General features: G+C 43.6%; 1 protein-coding gene across 5 annotated transcripts; it reads left to right on the top strand.

The window, feature by feature from the left end:
- The first annotated feature begins 987 nt into the window (after window positions 1–987).
- Window positions 988–22,238, top strand: ppp2r3b (protein phosphatase 2, regulatory subunit B'', beta). Of its 5 annotated transcripts, XR_004611778.1 has the most exons (15): window positions 988–1,185; window positions 1,680–2,075; window positions 13,190–13,375; window positions 13,688–13,791; window positions 14,451–14,553; window positions 15,977–16,051; window positions 16,152–16,238; window positions 16,738–16,894; window positions 17,463–17,511; window positions 17,606–17,695; window positions 17,792–17,967; window positions 19,269–19,387; window positions 19,471–19,577; window positions 20,195–20,374; window positions 21,170–22,238. XR_004611778.1 is itself a non-coding variant. In XM_034561245.1 (14 exons), exons 2-14 carry the CDS (start codon window positions 1,722–1,724, stop codon window positions 20,313–20,315), a joined length of 1,728 nt encoding a protein of 575 aa, XP_034417136.1. In that variant the 5' UTR covers window positions 992–1,185; window positions 1,680–1,721; the 3' UTR covers window positions 20,316–22,238. The 5 variants fall into 5 exon arrangements, 3 of the variants coding, with proteins under 3 accessions (XP_034417136.1, XP_034417135.1, XP_034417134.1); XM_034561245.1 differs by having other exon boundaries at window positions 992–1,185; window positions 20,195–22,238; XR_004611777.1 differs by having other exon boundaries at window positions 999–1,185; window positions 17,606–17,967.
- Window positions 22,239–22,914: the final 676 nt, after the last annotated feature.

Below are 22,914 nucleotides of genomic sequence, written 5' to 3'. Positions count from 1 at the left end.
GAGAGTCGGGATCAAGTTCATAAGAGGCCAAATTGGTCACACAGGACTCGTTTCCCGGAGAGGAGTCCCACAACGACGACCCAGTTGATCTGGACTGTGCATTGCAGAAACCAGACATGAGTCGTGAATTGACAAAAAGGAATGTAGATGGTAGTTTCGTAGGGGACATTGGTTGCAGCAACACGATGTATCAATATAACTGTTTTCATCAAGTGTCTCAACATGCACCAAAAAAATAAAAAATAGAGAATGCCTGCATCATACATCAGTGTCGCTATAGACAGTGTTCATGCAAGATGGACTTGGTGCATGCAGAGGTGGAATGTAACTAAGTACATTAAACATTAACTACATTAAGTATTTGAGTACAATGTTGAGGTAATTGACTATTTCTTTAAATAGGCTCCTACTTTTTTACTCCACTTAATTTTTACTTAAAAGCCACTTATTACATTTGGAATTAAGAATTTACATAAAATGCACATTGTTGATTATTACAGGTCAAACTTGCCAAACAGTCTTTGAAGTAGTGAAACTTCTCCAACTCGATCAGCTAGCTAACATTAGTAGTAGTATGCTAGTAAAAGCAGTAGCTGTTGTAGTATTAATATTAGTAGTAGTAGTAGTAACGTTAGTCTAACGTAACACTTTCAGGGGCCATTCTGCAGCACAAGTATTACTTTATTTTCTATATATTTTTAAAACGTTTTGCTAGCAGAAGTGGAAGTATTTTAAACCGGCACTAATGCTATCTTCATTTCCCCACTGAGTACTGAGGCTTATAATGAGGAAACTGCAGCAATAGAAGTAATGGTAGAGAGGATAAATCTATCTTATACACACCACGGAGAGCAGTGAGGCAGACTCTCTGAACAGGTGGGCGGTGAAAGTACATCTTGGAGGGAGAAAAAAGAAAAGCGTGGGTCTGGGACGAACCTGAGGATGAACTCTCACCCTGCGCAAGATCTCGCGTTAACACGCTGTGGTTACCAGGGGAACGAGAGCCCGAGAAGTAGCACTTGTGTGTTTTGCTTTCGCTCGGCAAAAAAAATGACCGCCGGAGATACGGCGGCGTTGCTTTTGTAATTCGGGTCAACGGATACGCGCGCAACAGATTCGCCGATGAAGGAAGTAACGTAGAGGGTCCTCTCCACGCGGTAGACCTCACCGTGCATTCACCCCCAGGTTGGTACCTCAACTACCGGGGCTAACGTTAGCTCACTAGAGCTATCGGAGCTAACAAACGCCTGCTGCTGATATAATGACCTCACACCGACTTGGAGTAACTCCGGAGACCCTTCTCGTTGTTAACGTTAGTCTGACAGCTACGTGACGCTAGCTAAGTATATACTGGCAGCTGTATTTTCTACACGTTTTTTCTAAACTAGCTAACGATACCGGGGTCAATACGTGCACTTTTCCCTGTGGGGCATTGACGCTTCGCGCTAAAAATTCAATAACGTCAGTTGGTGTCGAGGCGTGTACTCAAAGCAAAGGACGACTGACCCCGAGCAAATGCAAGCGTTGCTTTATATCAGTCACTGTGTTTATAATAACGTGGCCATGTCATCGGTTCAACAGTGTGGCCGTATTCTTTGAAGGGGGGGGGGTCGTGTTTGGAATACGGAACCCGGGTGGTGGGCCGTGATGTTAACGCCCCCTTTTGTATGTCTACACAGGTGACGTTACGTTGGCCCAGCCTCAGGCGATATCCCGGCAAGATGCCGTCCCCACAAGTCCTCCAGCCAGTTCTGAAGATGAAAGTGGACGAGCTGTTTCTCAACTGGTTGAGTGACAGCGCAACCCAATCGCTGCTCAAAGATTATCTTGACATCATCAAAAGCGGACAGCACATTGACCTGAGCGGCAGGGACGCCCAGGACAAAAGGTTGTCGACCTTCAACGAGAACAACAATGTGGCATCCCAGAAGAACCTTGCGGAGAAGAAGCCCCTTCCCCTCCGTACTCCATCTAGCCCCCCATCTGCCAACACACTACCCTCGGGCAGTAGCAGCAATACCAGAGTGACCGGATCCAATGGCAGGGTGCTACGGAGGTCTGTCAGCACAAAAAAGGCAAGTTCTCAACTGAAATGGTCAATTAGGATATTGAACAACATTTGAACTGCTGAAACCATTTCACATGTTCAAACAGGATTCAGAGGTTCTCACGAGATCATGCATCGAGGCTGTCATGTAAGGTTGCTCTTAAGAGCATCAATAACACGGCGTGTCCTGTAGTATTGGCCTTATTAATGGAGCCACCTATTACTGTGACTTCAGGGTGTGTTGCAAAGCTCTGTTGGTTTTGCAAGAGGTATTAGCGGTAAGATCTGAACGGCAGGTAGAGATGGGGAATATACATTGAATAGAAGTATAGAACTAAAATGCATCTTTATCACATAGGTTAAAATGGTTGTATTGTGTTTTCGTAGACTGTACACTCTCTCCAGTTTCTTTGGTACGCCTGTATAACCAAATGCATTACAACACAATAGCTTGGAATGAATTGCATGTTTGTCAAGCTATGTTAATAACCACCTTCAAAACAAGCACATGCTTGATCACTTTGCTTCGACCAAGGAAATGAGTACTGTTAACATCTACCTACATTATATATGCACACAGTTGCACAAGAACCGTGCCAGAAGACGTTTTAACATGTTATAGTATTTAAAGCACAGGCCCAAATAATAGATAGCTGCTTCTATTTCTGGTATTGTGCATGCTGGTGCACTGTCATGGCTTAGTGGTATATTTGAATAAAATGTAGCCAATATTAATGTTATTAGTAACACTGATGCTTTTCCAATTATGCCAAAATGTCTGCTGTGAAAGAGGGCTAAACTTAACTGCTGTTTAAGATTATGCGTTCATAGGTTTGCTAAGTGCACCGGCCATATAGCCCAAAGTTGCACCTCATTGGACATAGCATAAATATCCAATTGGAAATGGAATGAGTTACTGAGTTTGTGGTTGACTTTTTTTCCATATGATTATACCATCCTTCATGTTGGTAGCAACAACAATTGCTGTCTGCTGTAGTGTCTCCCATCCCCCCACTTGGAAATATTTAAAATCCTACACTCAGGGGCTGTATTCAGTTTATTTTAGCCATCCCGACCGTTTACAGATTTTCAATTTCTAGTTTCTCAAAGTTGGCCCTAATGTATCCTCTGGGGTCTCTATTTTCCAAGGCTTGCCACAAGGGGCTGCTGAGTAGCCAACAAGATCAAAGGCACCGAGGGGCTGTCTACTTTTCGCTATCATAGTGGAGCCTCCATGTCTGAAGGCATATGTAGTGATTATTAGGCAAATACTTTCCAAATGTTCAGGCCTTGCCCGCGAATTAGTGTGGTATGAGAGGTGGGAGTGTCTGAACTGAGCCTATCACTGCCACTCTGGCTACTCTGTTCGGTCCGTGTGTTGCTGATCTTATGTTTCCATTTAAATAGCGTTGTTGTTGTTTTTTTGATTTGGGCTGCTTCGATTATAGAAGAAACAAAGCTGCACAAAGCAGTTAAAAGGCAACAAAAAAAAAAGTATGTCTGTTGGAGGGCTCTGTCCAGATAAGAAGTTGTGAGCGTAGCTAGTGTGGTGACACGTGCTCTTAGAGACTCCGCCTTTGACATGCTGTTGACATGCTGAAGAAAGGAGGCGTTCCAGTGGTCACTGGTGAGACATCACTCTCTTTGCCTGCAACACCAGGGCTGGAGAGTGAGAGCAAAGACATCATCTTTTATATTGTGTAATGCAGGTACCTATAACTAGCCTCCATGGGTTTACAAGTCACCACAAATCAATAAAAAAAACAGTTCCACAATACCAAGAGTATATCGAACACCTGTTTGCATAACTCACATAATCATATTAGAAGTATTTATCGCTTCATATCAAAAGCAAATTTCATAGGTTTCTCATAAAGCCTAGCTTTTTAACTAACTAAACAAATGGAAGAAAAGACATGCCTAAAATGCATCAAAATGAAACCCGTCACAGTTTTTGATCCTCTGTACGCCAGGATACCTCAGGTCTAGGTGATCATACAAACATAGTCTTACTAAGACCTTTTTGGGACCACATTAGAAATGATTAATTGATAAAACAGCCTGAACACAAGAGGAGGAGGACGTAAAAGGCATTGCTGGACACTCGCTTTCTCACAAGAGTGAATCTTTACCCAGCGCTTTCCTACTTGTCTTGTTTTATGAGCCCAGATGGTGGAGCAGTAAGAGGTTTCTCAGATGGATTTGGACTTTTTGATTTTCACATCATGCTTGTATACATTTGGCCCCCAATGCCACCACTCCCAGATTAATAACATGCAACTGCTGGACAGTTTGTGCATATTCCTCTGTGATGTGTCTCATGGCATGTGGCCTCACCGTGTCACTCAATATTAAAGGGATCGTGAAGTTCTATAAAGTAATACTACTATTTAAAGCCAACAAAATGAATTCCTGCATACAGATGCATTCTTCAAAGGATTACTCAAAAATGCAATTTATGTCACGCTGATGCCGCCTGGAACAGCTGGTCTGACTTTGACATCAGACACCGATATAGATAGCCTTGGTTGCCTTGTGTTGGCATTAGACACCCAGAACTCTGCCAGTGAGATGAGGCGTGGCAGCACATTCATCCTCTCTGTAATTTTCTCGGAAACAACTTCTATTAGAAGCTGCTCATTGTCAGAATACGTGGTCATAGATTTGTCATTTGCACTATGTACAGTAAATAGCGGCTTCCTATAAAGGGCCTGGCTTTCGGTTCTGCTGTGCAGCTCAACAGCTGAAATGTCCTCTGTGGTACGAGTGCAATAGGTCACGCACAGAGACACTCGATAGTTTTAGCAATATAGATCAGTATAAATACATTTACTCTGAGGGTTTGTTTTTTTTCTTCAGTTCTCAGCGTCCGCATTTAAGGATCACAGGTTATTTCACAAGATGTATTTCGGTAACGTGCTTGGTCGTGCTCAGCAACATTGAAGCTATTTGAAGCAAGGGTCTAGGGTCACGTTATCGGTTGCCTGAACTGTCAGAAAGAACCAGGTGTTGAAGGGTTTCCCACAAGTCCTTTTTATTTTGGAGTTTTGAGTTTATCAGTATGAAGTGTACCATTACAAACGTTGTGTTTCAGTACTGATTCAGTTGATTCAGGCCTTTTGTGAGATGGCACAAAGAAAAATGGGTTGGCTACGTACGTCAGCATTTTACAAATGTTTCTGGAGCACAAAGGCACCTTGTGCACTGTTCCAGTTTTTTTAGTTTGTTTAACTCTCTGAAAAGTTATCTGATGCCTTTTTTTAATTTCCTCAACCTGTTGTCATTAGTTGCCCTCGATGGACTGGCGGCCTGTCCAGGGTGTCCCCTGCCTTCGCCCTATGTCAGCTGGGATAGGCTCCAGCGCCCCCGCGACCCTAATGAGGATAAGCGGTATTGAAAATGGATGGATGGATGGATGTTGTCATTAGTCTCAATTAACGTGTTGTTTCTGCAGCGTTTTGCTTATGCATAAACTTATAACTTAATAAGCTCAGTGTGTATAAACTCCAAACACGGTTAGCTTAACACTCATACTAGCCACATCATTTGGACTCTCGCTGTAGTGAAAACCCTTAAAACATCAAATCAATGTCATTTTTAAAGTCAAAGTATTGTCACACCTTTTCTGCAGCTTCTTTTTGTTAGGGTTCTGTCTCTTTGCTCTACTTCTGGTGCCATGTGGTCTACATAGATCTTCCAACAAACCCCTACGGCAACTGTCTGCGTTATTGCTCTTACGCAAGCCAGCTGATCTGCTCACATCATGTTCTACTCGCCAGCCTTTGCCTGAGCCCACCATGTTGCCAATCAATCAGGCCTATTTTTGGCCCACGTTCACATGTATCCCAAATCCCGTTCTCAGACATCCAATTGGGCCAGTGCTTTCTTGATTTCACTGCAGCAGCATCTCTGTACCCCTTCGCCGTGAACAAGCCTTGGCTCCGCCCCCACTGTCATGGGATGTCTGCGTTACCTCTGTGTGGGTGTACCGTGGTACATGTAACTGGTTCAATCATGTTCGTAATGCAGAAACTGAAGCCAGCTGAACATAGTTTGTGGGATGTTATGTTTGCTTGTATTGACAGTTTTGGGAAAGCCCTCTGGCAGAGTTTTAATCGGTTTTGCCACACCCCCCTGTAATATGTATCTCCACTGCGGTTGCCTGTCAGTCTTGCATGTTGTCTCTTGAATATCTCAGATTTAAAACATCAGTGTCGGCTGCCTTTTTGATGGCAGCTCAACTAAAATACCACCGCAACATCTTGTGAATAGTCATATGACTGCTGGGAGTTCTAACTTTTCAACCTGCCACTTACGCAGTGTGTTTTATAATCTCACGTGTGTATGTAATAAAAGGACATGACTGGACTCGTATTTCTGTACAAATCAGATAAAAAAGTTGAAAAGTGAGACGTACTGTGGGGTCAGTCTGAGTTCTCGCGTTTTCGTCAGTGACCCATTAGAGCAGGGTGTCAAACTCATTTTCACCGTGGGCCACATCAGCATCATAGATGCCCTCAAAGGGCCGGTTGTAACTAATACTGTATGAATATATCATATATAATTGTAACTACTCTCGAACATATTGTTAAATAACCGTCTTTGCATTTGATTATTGTTTATTCTAGTGTAAAAATATTGTACATGCATTTATATAAATGTAAAAATATATAAGCAAATTTCTCTAATATTATAACATAAATCCATTTAATTAAATTATATTTATTATAGTCCACATTACTCAAACGCATGTTATTATTATAACTTTGTCCAGAGCTTTTTTGTCTTAGTTGAGAAAGACATAACTCTGGTCCAACAAATAGTGAGCTGCTAAGAATCTGGCTGGGACCCACCATCAGCCCTGAATGACAAGCAAAACCCAAATCGAGGAACATTTTCAACTTCTCAAATTGATTTAATGAAAAGATGATGCAGTTTGAACGTGAGCTAGTAAAGAATACGCACTATGCACAAAAAAACTAGTTAGGAATATTCCTTTTTTACAGTTAATTAAAAAACCAAAAAGTGCATTTTAAGGACACAATGTAATACAACATAGATAACAATTCAGTAATTTTTCTTCTGATTACCTTTTATTAGTAGGTAAATACTGAAAAACATTAAGCAGCACTCACTTCAACCTTAGTGTAACACTGACATAGACCTGAATCTGGAGGAGTTCATAATTGGAGAACTGAAATGTTTTTTACTCCAAAGTCAATGCACAGATGTGATTAACGTGCATTTCCACTGGGCACGTGCATGACACAACGCGAAAAATGCACCTCATTCACGCAAACTTAATTTTTTAACTGCATTTTGTTACTTTTTTAAATGGCTGTGACGTTAAAGCCAGTCAGCGTTGAGATGCTCCGCCTGACATCAACGACGTCATGCTGTTGTTGAATCAGAAACAATGGAGGATGAGTTGGTAGTTTGGAAGCGGCCGTCATCCAGACACAGTTCCTGGAGAAGCTGTGTGTGGATAATATAATGTATCACATTAATATTATAAACCCAGACATGAGGGCTTGATGGTCCGACGTTTGTGGGACTTCCTCAACATGTACAAAGCAGAATTAGTGGTTACTTCTTTCATGGTGGACCGCGGTAATGAACTCTTTCCATGGCATTAAGCCACGCCTCCTCTCCGGCGCTTTTAGCGCGAATGATTACAAATAGTCCGGAGAGTAAAGCAACGTGAGAGTTCGCTTCTCTTTTGGTGTGAACGCAGCATGAAGGAGAGTAAACAGACAGCACACCGCTGCAGAAAAAAAATTACCTTCAAAATAAAAGCACAGAATATTTTTCCTTACATTTTTTTTTAAAGAAAAGGTAATCATATGTCTTTCAAGCCGTCGCGGGCCAGATAAAATGACGTTTGACACCTGTGCATTAGAGTGTACTTTAGCTGTCTGCCTGACTGGTAGTCGGTTACCTCAGAGGGTCGTTTAGACAGCCCACCTGCAATGGCCCAAGATGATTTGGTTAGTGATGAGGTTTGCTGGAGTTTGTCCTTCCTGGTTATTTACAGTCCCGTTTGTTTACATCAAAATGTAATCACATTACAGGAGCTAAAGCGCTCTAACTTCCGTTTCACTGAGACTTTAACAGGCACACACTTCAAATCGTCTTTTAGGAAGCTAACTTTCAGAACCTGTGTGTTTTGTGTCTGTGAGGGCGACCAGACATCCCGGTTGGTCCAGGATTGGTCCTCCCGAGTCCCGACAGCCATCTGTAAAACACAAAAATGTCACTACCACCATACCCCGGTTTTCACCACAATAATATAATTAATGACAGTATTACAAACGTTTTCAGTGGTCACATAGTCGTTACTCTTGCTCTTTCCCACTCATTATAACTTAACCCAGCATAAAGCCGTAAACAGTGCAGTGCACATCTGACTTCAACACTGTCCGCATCTATCGATTTGTCGTTGGCGAGGCTGTTGCTATGGCGCTTGGGGGCTCTTTCTGGCAGAACCTGCCAGTACCCTAAATGTTAGCAATCATGCCAAAGAGAAAATCGTGCTCCTCTTTCGCCAATGGCAACGCTGAATTCTTTTGTTCGCGCACAATTTATTAAGACAGCCAGATAGCGACATACATTAGCCCCCCTGTGGCATATGCATAAGCACATAGACCTGTGTGTGCATAAACGTGCAGTGCACTTACTGTAAGGGTTCTGGTTTGGGGGTTTGAAAAGAGAGTTCCTTCAGTCCACACCCTGCTGTTCACACCGCATGTGTTTTGATTTTAAAACACCAACGGGACCGTTGCCTCGTATGTAAACAAACACATCATTATCCTTTGGTGTGTTGTGAAACACACTTCTTTGTGTTTGCTCCAACACAAGGTCGGACACAACAGTATTCCTCATGAGTTGACAGTTGTGATCTACCCATGTTTTTATTTGTATTTAATTAAAACAATTGGCCATGGTGCTTTCCTTTCCATGTTTGATTTGAATTGATGAGCAGGAACAAAAGGCACAAAGTGTTAAAAAGCCGTCAAACTAACGGCTTATCAAGCACGTGCAGTGTCCTGTGTGGACAATAACAGGAACTGGGTTTGAGCAGAAACCAGTGGAAAACTGTCGACTTTGTGATCCTGTCATCTAAAAATAATATGGGCGTTCTTTCACTTTCTGTGTGAAATAACAACAATAACAAAAACATAGGTTTGTTCAAATAGCCTGCTGATGTGGACATCTCTGTACCATTCCTGCTTAATCAACACTTACAACAGCAGGAGTATATAGGGAGGCGTTAGGCTTTCCATACGTACAATCGGTGCAGTGAAGGCGACCCCAGAGCTGTTAGATCAGCACGTTTGTGGAGAATTGATGTAATTGCCATCACTCCGGGAGGAGCAGCACCCGGAAGTGGATATTTGTTTGAGGACTAAAGATACACCCTTGTTTTCCAGGTCCAGTTTCTTGGATTGCCCAAACAGCCCTTACTGGTGCTTTTAATAGGCGCAGACTTGTTTGGTCATCATTCTTTGAATTTGACATGTCCACCCCCCACCCACTATATTGCCCATCAACTATAATAAGACGTGGAATGGCTGGCAGCCCAGACTTGCAAGGGGAAGGCAAAACAACGACCACCCTTAGATAAGATGCAGAATAGTTGTATAGAATATATCTATTTGACCTACATTCTTGTTATCTATTATAAAGTAGTCGTACCATGGTTGTGTATTTCTTTGCCGACGCCTCATTAAGTTTATTTTGTCTGCCGGTTGTTCTTGTGATTCACAGTTTCAGGCAGATTTGGTGTCAGATGCACGCAGAATTAGCATTTAGCTGAAATTATATTCCATCACTTCAGGGGTTTTATTTATAATGTTCCCCATTAGCTTCAGTCCGTACTGTCCAAAAGGAAGGGGGATCCAGTTTGCAGGCCTCAGGGCACAAGCAATGTATTTGGTTGTGTGGGAGCTTTTCAGAAAGGTGTCATCGTGGTATTGAGGTGCATCCCTCATTTGGCTTCCGAAGCTGCTGCAAGCTGCAACAACAGGTCTGTCTCTTTGCATAACCTTTCATGAGCGCTGAGGAATGCAAACTGGAAAGGGCAGATCCATTTTACACACCCCTCCCATCCCACACGTACACTAAGTGACTTCCACACACAAACACCCTGCCGCCTCTTATCTCCCCACCGGCTTTGAGACAAGGGCTCCCTGACCCTGTGCGGTGTATATGTGTGCGTGCATACGTGCATGTTATGTAGGGACTGGGACAGAGCAACAGCAGCAGCAGCAGGCAGAGCTGAGATTGTGCGACCAGATCTGGAATGGGAGAGAGAGTCACAGTAGCAGCTGCTCTCTTGCATTAAGAGGCTCTCACTCTGACAGAGGACAATCACAGGGACACAGAGGACTTCCACTGCTGCCACTGCCTTTTGCTCACAGTGCTCACTGTCACCAAGTGATCTGCACAGTCGAGGGGATAAAGCCGGATTGAGGGGTTGCGTTTCGCGTGTTTATGTCTTCCCCATCCTGTCCGGAGAGAGGATGAGGATGAGGGAGCTGTCTCTGCGCCAGGACCCGGACCTGAGGAAGGAGTTGGCCCTGCTGGCACGCGGCTGTGACTTTGTTCTGCCCTCTCGGTTCAAGAAGAGGCTCAGAGCCTTCCAGCAAGGACAGGCAGGTGTATGAGTGTATGAGTGTGCCCTCTTCTACAGGCTTCTCTGGCCTGTCAGCTGGTGGACAGGTCCAATAATGTAGACTGGTATTTGTGTGCTTCATGTCTCGGTATTCAGCTTGCGTTGCTACGTATTCACTTTATTCCAGGCCACTCTTACCATGTTTATAAAGTGGAACTACAGGTGTCGTTGGAGCGAGCTGCACATTGAGGACAAACAAGGCTCAACTAGCTTACATTGCCGCGCCATTTAACAATGTGATTGTTGCGCAATCATACCCACTTTTTGCAGGTGTTTTGGGGTCAGGGTATTCTTCTGCCGAGAAATATGAGAGCCAGGGTTATTGGGGGATGTTTCATCTTGTGTGGTCTGTTGTTCTCCCGACGATTTACTGTCCTTTTCCAGACCACATCATCGTGAACGTGCAAAATGTCACAGGGCTTAGCGGTTGCGCTCAAGAGCTCTGTTAGCGTTTAGCATGGCGCGAGAGACAGAGGGACCGTCCTGGGGCAGGGCAACAGGAGATGTTTATGTCCTTTTATAGCCATGGCTGACACCGACGCACAGGACAGACAAGAGCAGAGGATCAGCAGCATTTCTCATTTCTCTGGTTGAAGTGAGCTGATTACCGCCGACGGAATACAGCGAAACCATTTCATTCAGTGTTGACACATATCTTGTAGAAATGGATATGGCTGGATTTAGTTCTCCTACTATAATTTCAAGGTTTTTTTATGATGCTTATATGTAGGCTTTGCCAAATCCAGCGAGACTTGAGAACAATTGGTAAAATGTGTAGGACCAAAAACCCAACACAATGGTATTTGTGTTGTCTCTTAGCCCGTGTGAGGCCATGGATACTGATCCAGTTGGCAAACCGTTCATGTACATAGTCTTTGGGTACGGGATGACGACAGAGTGAAGCATGCTCCGCTCAAGCTGGTTTTAGTAAGTGGCTGATATGTGCAACATAACACATTTTGATCCTAATCCATTCTGGCTCTTTAAGTGTGTGGCTTCATGGATTCATGTGCTCTTCAGCAAGGTCCTCATCGAGGGATGTTTTATAAATACATATGATCTCCTCACAGTGGGTCAGCTGTGCTCAGTTGATGTAATAAATCACACTGGTTTGGAATAAGATGTGTCGTTGCATACATGATAATTGCATTATATCATCGTTATTGGACTTAAAAAGACACTGGTTTCCACGTAGAGTCCACAAAGCGAAGCCATGGGGTCCATTGCAGAAGTAGTTAGAAGGACACGCAGAGACGTTTCCGTGCTGTCGTGTATTGGAAAACTATGAAGACCTTAACAAATTAAGCTCAGCATTATGTCTTATCCTGACTCCCAGCTAGAAGACTCCTAAATCCACACTGACCACCCCGGTTCAAAGATAACACCCACATGCGCCTCATTGACAACTACTGTCTACTACTTGCCTTTAATCAGGTACTGCATTTAAACTTGGGATGCACCGGTATCAATGTTGGGCCGATACTGTCTCAAAATCTAATAAATTCAATTATTTATGTTACTACATACATTATACACTGACATTGGAATACCTGTTTAAGTTTTGGGCAATTTGTTGGTGCAATGAAAAGATTTACATTTTAATTGTTAATTTATTTGTTAATTTATACTTATGTATTTATTTGTTACATTTACTTTTACAATGTTTGAGTTGAGTCAGTGTCTAGACTGAAAAAGGTGGATCAGTGCACCCCTAGTTTAAACCCAAAGGGTTATTTTAAGGGAACACTCATTATACACGGTGACGGTTGTCCTTTATCAGGGTTGTCCATTAAAGAAGATGTATTTTTAATTAATAGGCTTTGCCAACGCAGACAACAACAAAATGCCAATGACTGTGTGTGTGTGTGTGTGTGTGTGTGCTGGCTCAGTCGTGGCTTACTGAAATACTTGAGTAATGCTGTCTACGTGATTTAAAATGTCTTATTAAGAACATCTTGTACTTTCAGTCCATATTTATTGAACACATCATTTCCAAGTATGTTTCCACGGATCTAAACTGACTATTAATTGGTCTGTTTATGAACATAACTGGTAAAAAAACAAAAACACAATGTTAATATGTATACACAAGATCACCATATTTAAATGTTATTTATTTTCCAGACATCATTTGATAAACGGACGACATTAACAAGGTCAATTGTATTTTTCAGCAACAGACTGAAATGATTGTCACTCAAAGCATGCTATTAATGACACTTGCCCCATCTTAATTTAAAGCTATTACGGAGTAACCATCAATTAAAGGGGAAATCATAATACAGGGTAACAGATGTATGGATACTAACTATCTAGTACTTAGCTGCGTAGTCACAACTCTTCCCTGAGGAGCCTCGGGGCTGTTGAGAGGTGTGGTCGTCGCGCCAGTAATGTAGCGTTTGTGCCGAGGCGCTAGCCCGTTGCTAGCGTCAGTGGCTAACAGTGCGTTTCTGTGTGTTTTGTCTCAGGCCCAGGTGAGGACGCCGGAGCCCATCACCACAGCGCTGAGCGAAAGCATTCCAAAGTTTTACTTCCCACAGGGCCGGCCCCAAGCCAACATCAACATCGACGGCCTCATTTCCAAAGTTGAGAAAACATTTTCCCAATTCCCAAATGAAAGGGCCACCATTGAGGACATGGGGCAGGTCGCCAAGGTGAGCGAGTGCTTTGCGGCGCGGAGGTGCAGCTGCCACCCAGCAACATTGTTTTCATTAGAGCCATTTCGCTCCCTGGCTTTAACCGAGGTTTGCTGGTTTTGAAAACTCTTCGGAAAATATTATCTCCCTGGTGGAATGTGAGCAATGGCTTCAGGGTAACCTGAGTGAAGAGATAAATGACAGCTGGATTCCCTCTGGGTCTTTAAACCAACAGTGTCATTGTGTTTTTCTGCATTAAAGATCTTTTTCTGCATCTCCTCTACATCCACATCCACTTCCCCAACTCTTCTGTTTCTTGTGTCTCCCCAGGCCTGCGAGTGTCCCATCTACTGGAAAATGCCATTGTTCTGCTCGGCTGGAGGCGACAGGACCGGCTTCGTGTCCGTTCACAAGTTCGTGGCTATGTGGAGAAAGTAAGACAATGGCTCTTCTTATTCTGCCAATGCCGCCGCTGGTACACTCGCGGCCGAATGGCTCGCACAATCCCCCTTTTGAACAATGGTGACCACTCGCTGAGACTACAGACGCTGCATGCAGCGATTGCAACGTTATCCTTTTCATTTACAAACAGAAGTCACTGATCACAAAGGCCTCGCAGAATGCTCACAAAGGAGAAAGCGAGAAGGCGCACAGTAAATTTGAATAAGAACATTGATTTCAGTGCTTTTCTGCGTGAAATTGAAAGGACCGCCACGGGGCTTTTGTAATGCCGGCTGTGCTCTTAGCCGCGTGGCCGTACATCCGCACTCTTGTATTAACGCGCCAGCCTCGAGAGAGCCGGATAGACCTGGCCTCTGACTTGAGCTTGTGACCTCGCCGTTCTTAGATGAGAGGCCACAACAGACCGCTCGCATTATTTCCCCGTCGCTCGCGTAACACTCGGCGCTCGTAATCACCAGGCAGCGATTCAGAATCCTAATTTTAGAATGCATTATACCTGCACTTGCACTAATGAGGGGGGGAACAATTTTAAAATGTGTGCTCTTGAAAGAATGATTAAAACAAAGAGAGAACACAAGAGCGAAAAGAGGGAGTAACCTTGCAACCATCTGTTCTCTCTTTTCTTCCCCAGAACTCTGCAGACCTGTCACGACGACGTTTCTAAATTCGTGCACCTCTTGGCCAAGCCTGGCTGTAATTACTTGGAACAAGACGACCTTATTCCATTCCTGCAGGTACTGGCCGCAGCCCACCCAGGGAGAGGGCTGGACTTGGCGATGTGGGCATGGCAACATTGCATTGGCTTGGGGTGGTGCAAAACCGGACTTAATTTAGAGGCTGCCCTGCTTGAAGCGGCGCTTTTTTCCTGTGGCGGGGCAATAATTCAGGGACGTTACTGTAAAGCCGGTAACATGGTGGAGGAGGAGTATCATGCGTGTAGGTCTGTACACCAGTGCGGGACTAAACCTCAGTAGAAATTAACCAGGGAGGGATGGCGATGGAAATATGATACACGCATTATATCGCTAAAAATAATCCTCGAAATCATGAATTTCTGGCTTCATCAGACGGTTTCATAAACCGCCGTGTTGACTGTTTGGTCAGTCTCGACATGTGGACGTGCTGTGCTGGCTGTTTGTGTTCTCATTCCCTCTGACAAGCCGTTGGCGCTCCACACAGCCCCCCCCCCACCTGACTCATTCTCATGCTGGCAGCAGCGGCCGGGCTGTACCGAACACCCGTTAGCGTACCGGCAGAGATGCCTTGTGGCACCCGCCGTTTAATTTGTATGGTTCCTGCTCCGCGAATCGCCTTTGACTGTTTTGATGAATGAAAGGCGGATTGCAGTGGAGTAGATCTGACTGTCCCCACCTGTTTCCTGTGCCCTGTGATTTATGTGTTTCTCTATGATTTAATTTCTCACACACAAGAGTCAAGGAGGCATGACGGCTGCCCCGAAATAAGGCCTTTTAATTTCATTGCCGCCTCCGCATTTATGTCAACAATCTCTCTCCCCCTCCCCCCCGGCAGAAAAGGATTAGGGGTAGAATACAGGAAAAAAGGGGGTGGGGGGGGTTTCATGGCAACAATATAGCTCCAGTTTGGTTGAAATGCAGCACAGCCATGTGTCTTGATGGCATGAGGAAGGAGAGAAGGTTAACAGCCATCACCAGCGAGCGTCTTCTGTCCGGCCAAGTCGCTGTCAAATCAGAAAAGACTTTAAGTTCGTCCCAAAACTGGTCCACCGAGTGTTCTGTGCCTTCAAAGGAACATTTGAATTTGATGGCCTCTCCCAACAAAGCCCAGAGCCTTTTTACTTGACATAGCTTAATTCATAAAGCATATGGCATGACAGAGTGATGCAGATAGACACTGACAACTCTGAATGTCTGAATAAGCATGCACTTAAATGCCTGCTGCGATTGTCGTGTGTGCCGTCTCCCAAAAAGAGAATGCCACATGTGCGTTGCCATTTGACTCGTCTCTGTAAAAGCAACTGCAGAAATGTGTCTGAACTTGTGTTTCTGCTATTGTTGTAGGCATGTCACTGAGTCGTCCGCTCGCATTTGCGTTTGCCAGTTCTGAGGGCTTTGTTATGGAAATGAGTCAGATATTGCAATAAAGACAAAGTGAGCCGACTTTACTTTGTCCATCCAGGATGTGGTGAACTCGCACGCAGGCCTGGCATTCCTCAAGGAGGCGCCGGACTTTCACTCGCGATACATCACCACGGTACGCTACCACGTGATGCATTGAAGTGGCACTGCATTCATTGAGTTTAGCTAGCGCTGCATTCAGTCTCGCATGATGACACCGTCAACTGTTTTTGCAGGTGATTCAGAGGATATTCTACAATGTGAACCGCTCGTGGACGGGAAAGATAACGTGCTCTGAGCTCAGGAAAAGTAATTTTCTTCAGGTACATGACCACAATTGTTTTTCCTCTGATGCTAAGATATATTTTGTTTATATGCTAATGTTGTCTTTAAAAGTCTAGAAATATTGATTGTTTTAAATGTACCAGTGTGAGCTCTTTCATATGAACATGTATCTTCATTTGCACATTCACAGGTTTAAATAGAAATTTGAACAATCACTTGTTTGAAGAAAAGCCGTGTTAATAATATTATCTTTGTAGTTTGGGCCACAATTTCCTTTTCTTATGGTAACATTGTTCTCACCAAAGTAATTGTTGAAGTCTGAAGACGTAGCTACGGTGAGGTCGTGCCGGGCAAAACAAATGCATGGTCAGATAACGATGTACAACGACACCAAGTACAGTAGCTCAAAAATGATCAAGGAAGCCAGCCTGTAAACTATCATGGGCAATTTGGAGTATATTTAGAGTATGTTGATCACAAATAATACAAAAACTTCTCATGGCCATAACCGTTTTCTTCTTCTTCTTCTTCTCCTAGAATTTGGCTTTGCTGGAGCAGGAAGAAGATGTGAACCAGCTGACCGAGTTCTTCTCCTACGAACATTTCTATGTCATCTACTGCAAGTTCTGGGAGCTGGACACCGACCACGACCTCTACATAGACCAGAAGGACCTGGAACAGCACAATGACCAAGGTGTGCACAAACCTCACTTTTCACCTGGAACAACTGTACATCTTATAATCGCACACACACACAGTTCAAACAACAAGGGACAAGTGCCCATACCTCGTCAGAACACACACTTTCCTTTAACCTTCCTGGTTGTTTTGTGGGCCCAGTCCAATACTACAGGAGCGCTTGTAAACATTATTTGGTCCCAGCCTTTGTTCCCGCTCGCCCACAAACACGTTCACAAGATGCTTCGGCGCCTCCTCCCCACACACTCCACGCCACATGTTCTTGGTTGATGGTCCGTGAGGGAGAGAGAGAGAGAGAAGAGAGAAAAGAGAGAGAGAGGGGAAATGAGACACAAGATCAATAAGAGAGCAGCATTTATACTCTGCTCGAATGACGCCACGTCTGGAACAATTTCCACCGCTATATGGGCAAAAATGATGACCGGAAGATTTATAGCATTGTCAAGAAGTAGAAAAAAAAAGAGCGAGAGCTTACACTAGTCTGGATTTACAGTCTGTGAGAATTAATTGTATGTGTTGTGAATAAGTGGTACGTTATCTGTTTGCTCTGTCTGTCCCCACAGCCCTCTCCAATAAGATGATTGAGAGACTATTCTCAGGAACAGTAACGAGGTAAGTGACGAATGCGACAGAGTTCAACGGGTGCCGAGCTGTTCTTTTGTTTTAGAAAAGACACATTTTATATGTCTGTGGTTTATTCCGCCAGAGACAGAAAGGTGCACAAGGAGGGGCGGCTTAGTTATGCCGACTTCGTCTGGTTCCTCATCTCTGAGGAGGACAAGAAGACCGACACCAGGTACGAGGTGGACTCACCGATAGCATCTTCTGTTTCTTCAAAGCCTTCGTCCTCACTCACGTGCCCCGCCCGCTCCTTCCTTTTAACCGTGTCCAGTATAGAGTACTGGTTCCGCTGCATGGACCTGGACGGGGACGGGGTGCTCAGCATGTACGAGCTGGAGTACTTCTACGAGGACCAGTGCCAAAGGCTGGAGACCATGGCCATCGAGCCCCTTCCCTTTGAGGACTGCCTCTGCCAAATGCTTGACCTCGTCAAGCCCGAGGTCGAAGGTCAGACCCGTTTTACGTTCACACACACCAGAACGTCCTAACAGGTTCCCTTTTTCTAAACGGCGACATACAGATGAGAGGCGGACTGACTGGTGCCAGCTGTTGGTGTCGTCCACGCTGTCAACAAATCCCCTCCAGCACTTGGCTTTATCCCCAAGCCGTTTGGAAGACACTGGTCCACTGATAGCCACAGAGTGAATGTGACCCTCAGTCGACCTGGTGGTATGCTGCACTAGTGGAGCTGTGTAATATGAGACGCAACAACTTCTTACTTTAAGGTTTCCCCCAGCAGTTAGTCCCACCACAGTATTCAATTCAAATGTCTGATTGAATGTGATATTCTTTGGGGGATCTCTGGTCTCTGGTACAGGCATGTGAGCTTCAGCGCCCGCTGTCGATGTTACATTTGATGACAACGTAATAGGCAGATCAGATGAGTCTGGCTGGGTTCTCACAGACAGACCAGAGAGGGTCTTGAATGCTTAAATGTCGTGGAAAGCTGAACTCAATTCTCTCATCAATGGAAAGTCTCTTTTCTGGTCTTTTCAAACGCTTGCGAGGGGCTACAAAGATAACACATTTTATTAAATCGCTACATTTCACTAAGAAGTCTATCTGTTTGGTTTAGAGTTGATTTTAAGATGTTGGTACATCACTTTGAAAGCACCCTTGTGTCTTATCATGAGGCAAGTCGGACGTCTTTAAGGTCGAGCGAGCCTCGATCCCGATTTGAAGGTCTTAAAAGCTGAAGGTGATCGGGCCTTTGCTGTCAGGAGCCGTGAGCCTTCGCAGCAGCTGCAAAATCTGCAGGATATTTTAAAATCAGCTCAGTTTATCCTGATTTTGACTCACCGTTTTTAAAATGTATTTATTTGGATACGCACGCGGACAAGCATTTTATAACATCGATCCGGTAAGAATTCAAACATTTGCCGGTTTTCAAATCTGAAAACTGTGCTGCTATTCTCTTTTCACATTTTTATAAATAGAATATCTTTGTTTTGTTTTTTCAACCAAAATTATTTAAAGAACTTGACGGAGCACTCTGATAACTTGTTAGACTTTTTAAAAATAAAACACATTTTAGAGACTAGATGAGTCATTTAATTGATACAAATGATTGACAGATTAATAAATAATAAAAGCAAGAATTTGTTGGCGGCCCTATTTTTACAAATTGTGGCCCACCGTCGCACTGCTAGATGAGGTAGGGTGGAAAACCCGACATCTGGATGGCCGTGAGACCTGAATAGTTTAATAACCCATAATGCCATAACTCATCTGTCCCTCATCCTGTGCAGGTAAGATCACCCTGCGGGACCTCAAAAGATGCAAGATGTCCCACATCTTCTTCGACACTTTCTTTAACATCGAGAAGTACCTGGACCACGAGCAGAAGGACCCGTTCTCTATCATACGGGTAAGGTGCCACCAGATGTGAGGGAGAGCACCGTGACTTGTTTTCCTGTCAGATGGGATCACGTTACTTGTCCTGTTTTAAAGGAGATGGAGACCGACGGCCAGGGGGTCTCAGACTGGGAGAAATATGCTGCCGAGGAGTACGACATCCTCGTGGCCGAGGAGGCCGCCAACGATCAGTGCAACGACGCGTAAGTCAAAGACTCCTTTCCTTCACTTTGATCCCTACTCACAATCTTAAGAAAAGCTATTTATTGTATTTCATCCAACTTCAATGGAAAGACTCAAGAGAGCTCACTCACTGCCGTAATGAAACCTTCCGATGTACCACGTCGACCAGCAGTTTACTATCATTTCATCCCTATATGTAGACTATAAATATATTAGATTGTTATTAATTGCTAGTGGAAATAAAAATGTTGTTTTTTTTAAGAATACTATATGCTTTTGCAGAATAACATCTTTTATTTAATAATAATGTTAATAAAAGGCTAAATTTATTTATTTTGATGGAAGGATTTATTTAAAGAAATGGACAATATAGTAGATGTAAATCCTTGTCTCTGATTGGCTGTTCCTGTTCGAGGCATACATGTGATAAATCATGTGACCTATTCAAGTTGCTTTTAACACTTATTCCTTTTGCAGTAAGTAGGAGTTTGTTTGTGCTAAGTGTCATTTATTGAAGTTTGCTAAAGACCCTGCTTATTGTGCAGCTATTGTACAAACAAATATAAGCAGGGTCATGAGCGTTGTGGTTATTAAATGTGGAAACGTGACCAGACCATTTATGGACATGTCCTGGCAGGAACAGCCCAGTTGTAGTTGATCAGAGTCGACTGTGCAGCCCGACAGTGAAGGTTGAGCACAGAGTTCACGCGTCCCGGCCGGCAGCAGAGCCCCAAGGAGAGCGAGTCAGTGATAGATGAGGCCGATGGCGGTATGTTGTGTGCCGGTTTTTAGGAACACCACCGACTCCTAAAGACAGGTAAGACACCCAGAGAGGGAACCAGCAAGGGACTAAGTGTTCTCCTCCTCCTTCATTGAGTCTAGTCCTAAACCACACTCCTAGCCTCTACTCTCACCCCACAGCCAATCGGAGCCTCCCGTTGACAGCAGACAGTTGTTTTGTCAGAAAGCACACGTGTCCGAGAGCTGGGAGTCTGTTTTTGAACCAGGCGCTTTCTGTTTTGATCTCTTCCTCTCCTTCTGCCCATGCTTTGTGCTGCTCCTTTGTGCTGTCCGGTTGAAAATCTCCTGTCTTTTAAAGAAATAGTTTGACAAATTGGGAACTTTGAGAGAGATCGACACCGCTCCCATACTCGTATGATTAAAAAAATAAAGCTACCGCCTGGGCTAGTTAGCTTAGCACAGATACTGGAAAACAGGGTAAAAGAGTTAGCCTGGCCTTGTGAGAAGAATCCTCCACAGCTCCCCAATGAACCTGTTACTTATTGTTTGTTTAATCCACATAGAAAACCAAAGTGTAAACCCGACAGGTTGTTGTTTCACGGGGTTAAGTGCCGGACACGGTAACGTCCTGGATTCTTACCTTGAGCTGGGGCTTTGTTTTTCCAGTTTGGTTTTGTTAATCATCCGCCTTTAAAGGTGCCAGTCGGTGTGTTGTGTTACCTTTTGAACAAAGTCGGTCCAGCTGTCTTTGAGCTGAATATGCATTTGTTTCCCGGCTGTCAAACTGTTTCTTAAACACGGTGTTCCTGTGGCACATGGACTGTGTTTGAATGACCCCGCCACTGACCTTTCCCTCCGTGTGTCCGTTTAGGTACGATAACCCTTTGAGCCCTCTAGGGCAGCACATCTCCACCGAGCTGGGTCTGACAAAGAGACACTTCTTTGAGATCCCCAGTCCACACTGCAACCTGGACCTGGAGAAGTATGAATATGAAGATGACTTTGAATGACCCCCCCCCCCCCCTACAGCGTCCTCTCACACGCCTGCTGATCCCCGCACGCTCCCAGAAACACAGCTCCACCAGCAGCGCCAGTGAATGAATTCCACCGCCCCAGTTCCCAGTAACAGGACAATAAAAAGGGAGTGAACACAAAATCCTGTCGGAGCACTGGTGGGGTCGGACACAGTGTCACACATTACCAGATGTTTTATGCTTCTCACCTGCCATACTTAAGAGAAGTCTCCACATCTGACTTCATGATGTCACGAGCAAACCGTCGCTTCAACCCCACACTGGCAACGCAGGAAAAAGTAGTGTTTGTACACGTAGTGCTTTTTTTTAATAGATGTTTTGGGGCGGAGTGTTATTTTACATCCACGCGAGCAGCTACAATTCTTCGCACAGCGCAGCTCCCTGAATTGTTGGGCAGAAAGGAAGTAGATTCAGGTTTTTAAACTCCTCCTCCTCCGAAGTCATTGTTACATTCCAGTGATCCTCACGGAGAAAGGTTTCTGTAGACTGTAAAACTCATTCATGGTTGTTTGTTGGAATGAGACGCCGGGGTGTAAATGCCAAACAAGCCACCGCTCCGCCTGCTGTGCACACACACACACACACACACAAACAAGAGTACACAGCTCACACTGCCACACATACAAACTGTATATTGTACAGGTCTGTACTCATTATGATAGAATTACTTTATGCGTGAGATGGGTTTATTAAATTATTAGAGATGAATTTATAAATAACTGTAAATATTTATTTGGTGCTTGCTGTGTTGTAAATGAGTTGGGAAAAATGTTTTGAGACAAAATTCATTTTTTTTCTATGTTATTCAGTACTTATTTTGAATGTACTTTTGACAGAACAAAAGGAACCGTTTTTAAAATGTTTGCTTTTCTTTAATAATAAAGCCTTGATTAATGGAAGAGTAAAGACGAGACTGCAGTTTGATTTCATCCATCTAGTGAAAACTGGTTTGATATGTTCACCGCAGGAAAGATGATCACACAAAGATATATACAATATATTACAGCTTGGCAATATGTAACAGTTTGGACTATTTATATTTTAGTATTTAAATTAATTTACAGCAATACACAAGTAGTTTTTGGCAAACTTTAACTCAACCATATCCTATGAGGAGCGATAATAAAGTGACAGGCAGGACAATAAAACAGAAATCCTAAAAGACAATTAGACGAATCTTGGATCAGAGTGATCCAAATGTAAAAATAATGTACCACTCAAGTACAGTATGGAAATTAATATGGGAAAAAGCTTTACATATTGATTCACTCGGTCCTCTAATGAAACTGCTCTGTGAATAAAATATACTCGAGTCCGACATTATTTAAATAAGGACATGTCATTATATTTCTCTGTTTACAAACCCCACGAAAGCCATTCCCATTGTAAAATATAAAATCTTTAAACACTGATCACAAATGTATTTAACTTTATATATATATATATATATATATATATATACACACATATACACATATGCATATATGTGCACACACAAATATATATACACACATATATATATATATATATATATATATATATATGTGTGTATATATATATATATATATGTGTGTGTATATAT

Source organism: Cyclopterus lumpus, chromosome 21, assembly GCF_009769545.1.
Source record: "Cyclopterus lumpus isolate fCycLum1 chromosome 21, fCycLum1.pri, whole genome shotgun sequence".
Classification (NCBI taxonomy): Eukaryota; Metazoa; Chordata; class Actinopteri; order Perciformes; family Cyclopteridae; genus Cyclopterus; species Cyclopterus lumpus.
Note: the sequence above shows the minus strand (reverse complement) of the source record. Positions and strands in the feature narration are given on the sequence as shown.

What these genes read in the sequence shown, in the direction of transcription:
- ppp2r3b (XM_034561243.1), top strand. Translation starts at nt 1,722, where the DNA reads ATGCCGTCCCCACAAGTCCTCCAGCCAGTTCTGAAGATGAAAGTGGAC. An exon ending in GGAACAGCACAATGACCAAG is followed by an intron (nt 16,895 to 17,462) that starts GTGTGCACAAAC and finishes CTGTCCCCACAG; the next exon opens with CCCTCTCCAATAAGATGATT. An exon ending in CGTCAAGCCCGAGGTCGAAG is followed by an intron (nt 17,968 to 19,268) that starts GTCAGACCCGTT and finishes CATCCTGTGCAG; the next exon opens with GTAAGATCACCCTGCGGGAC.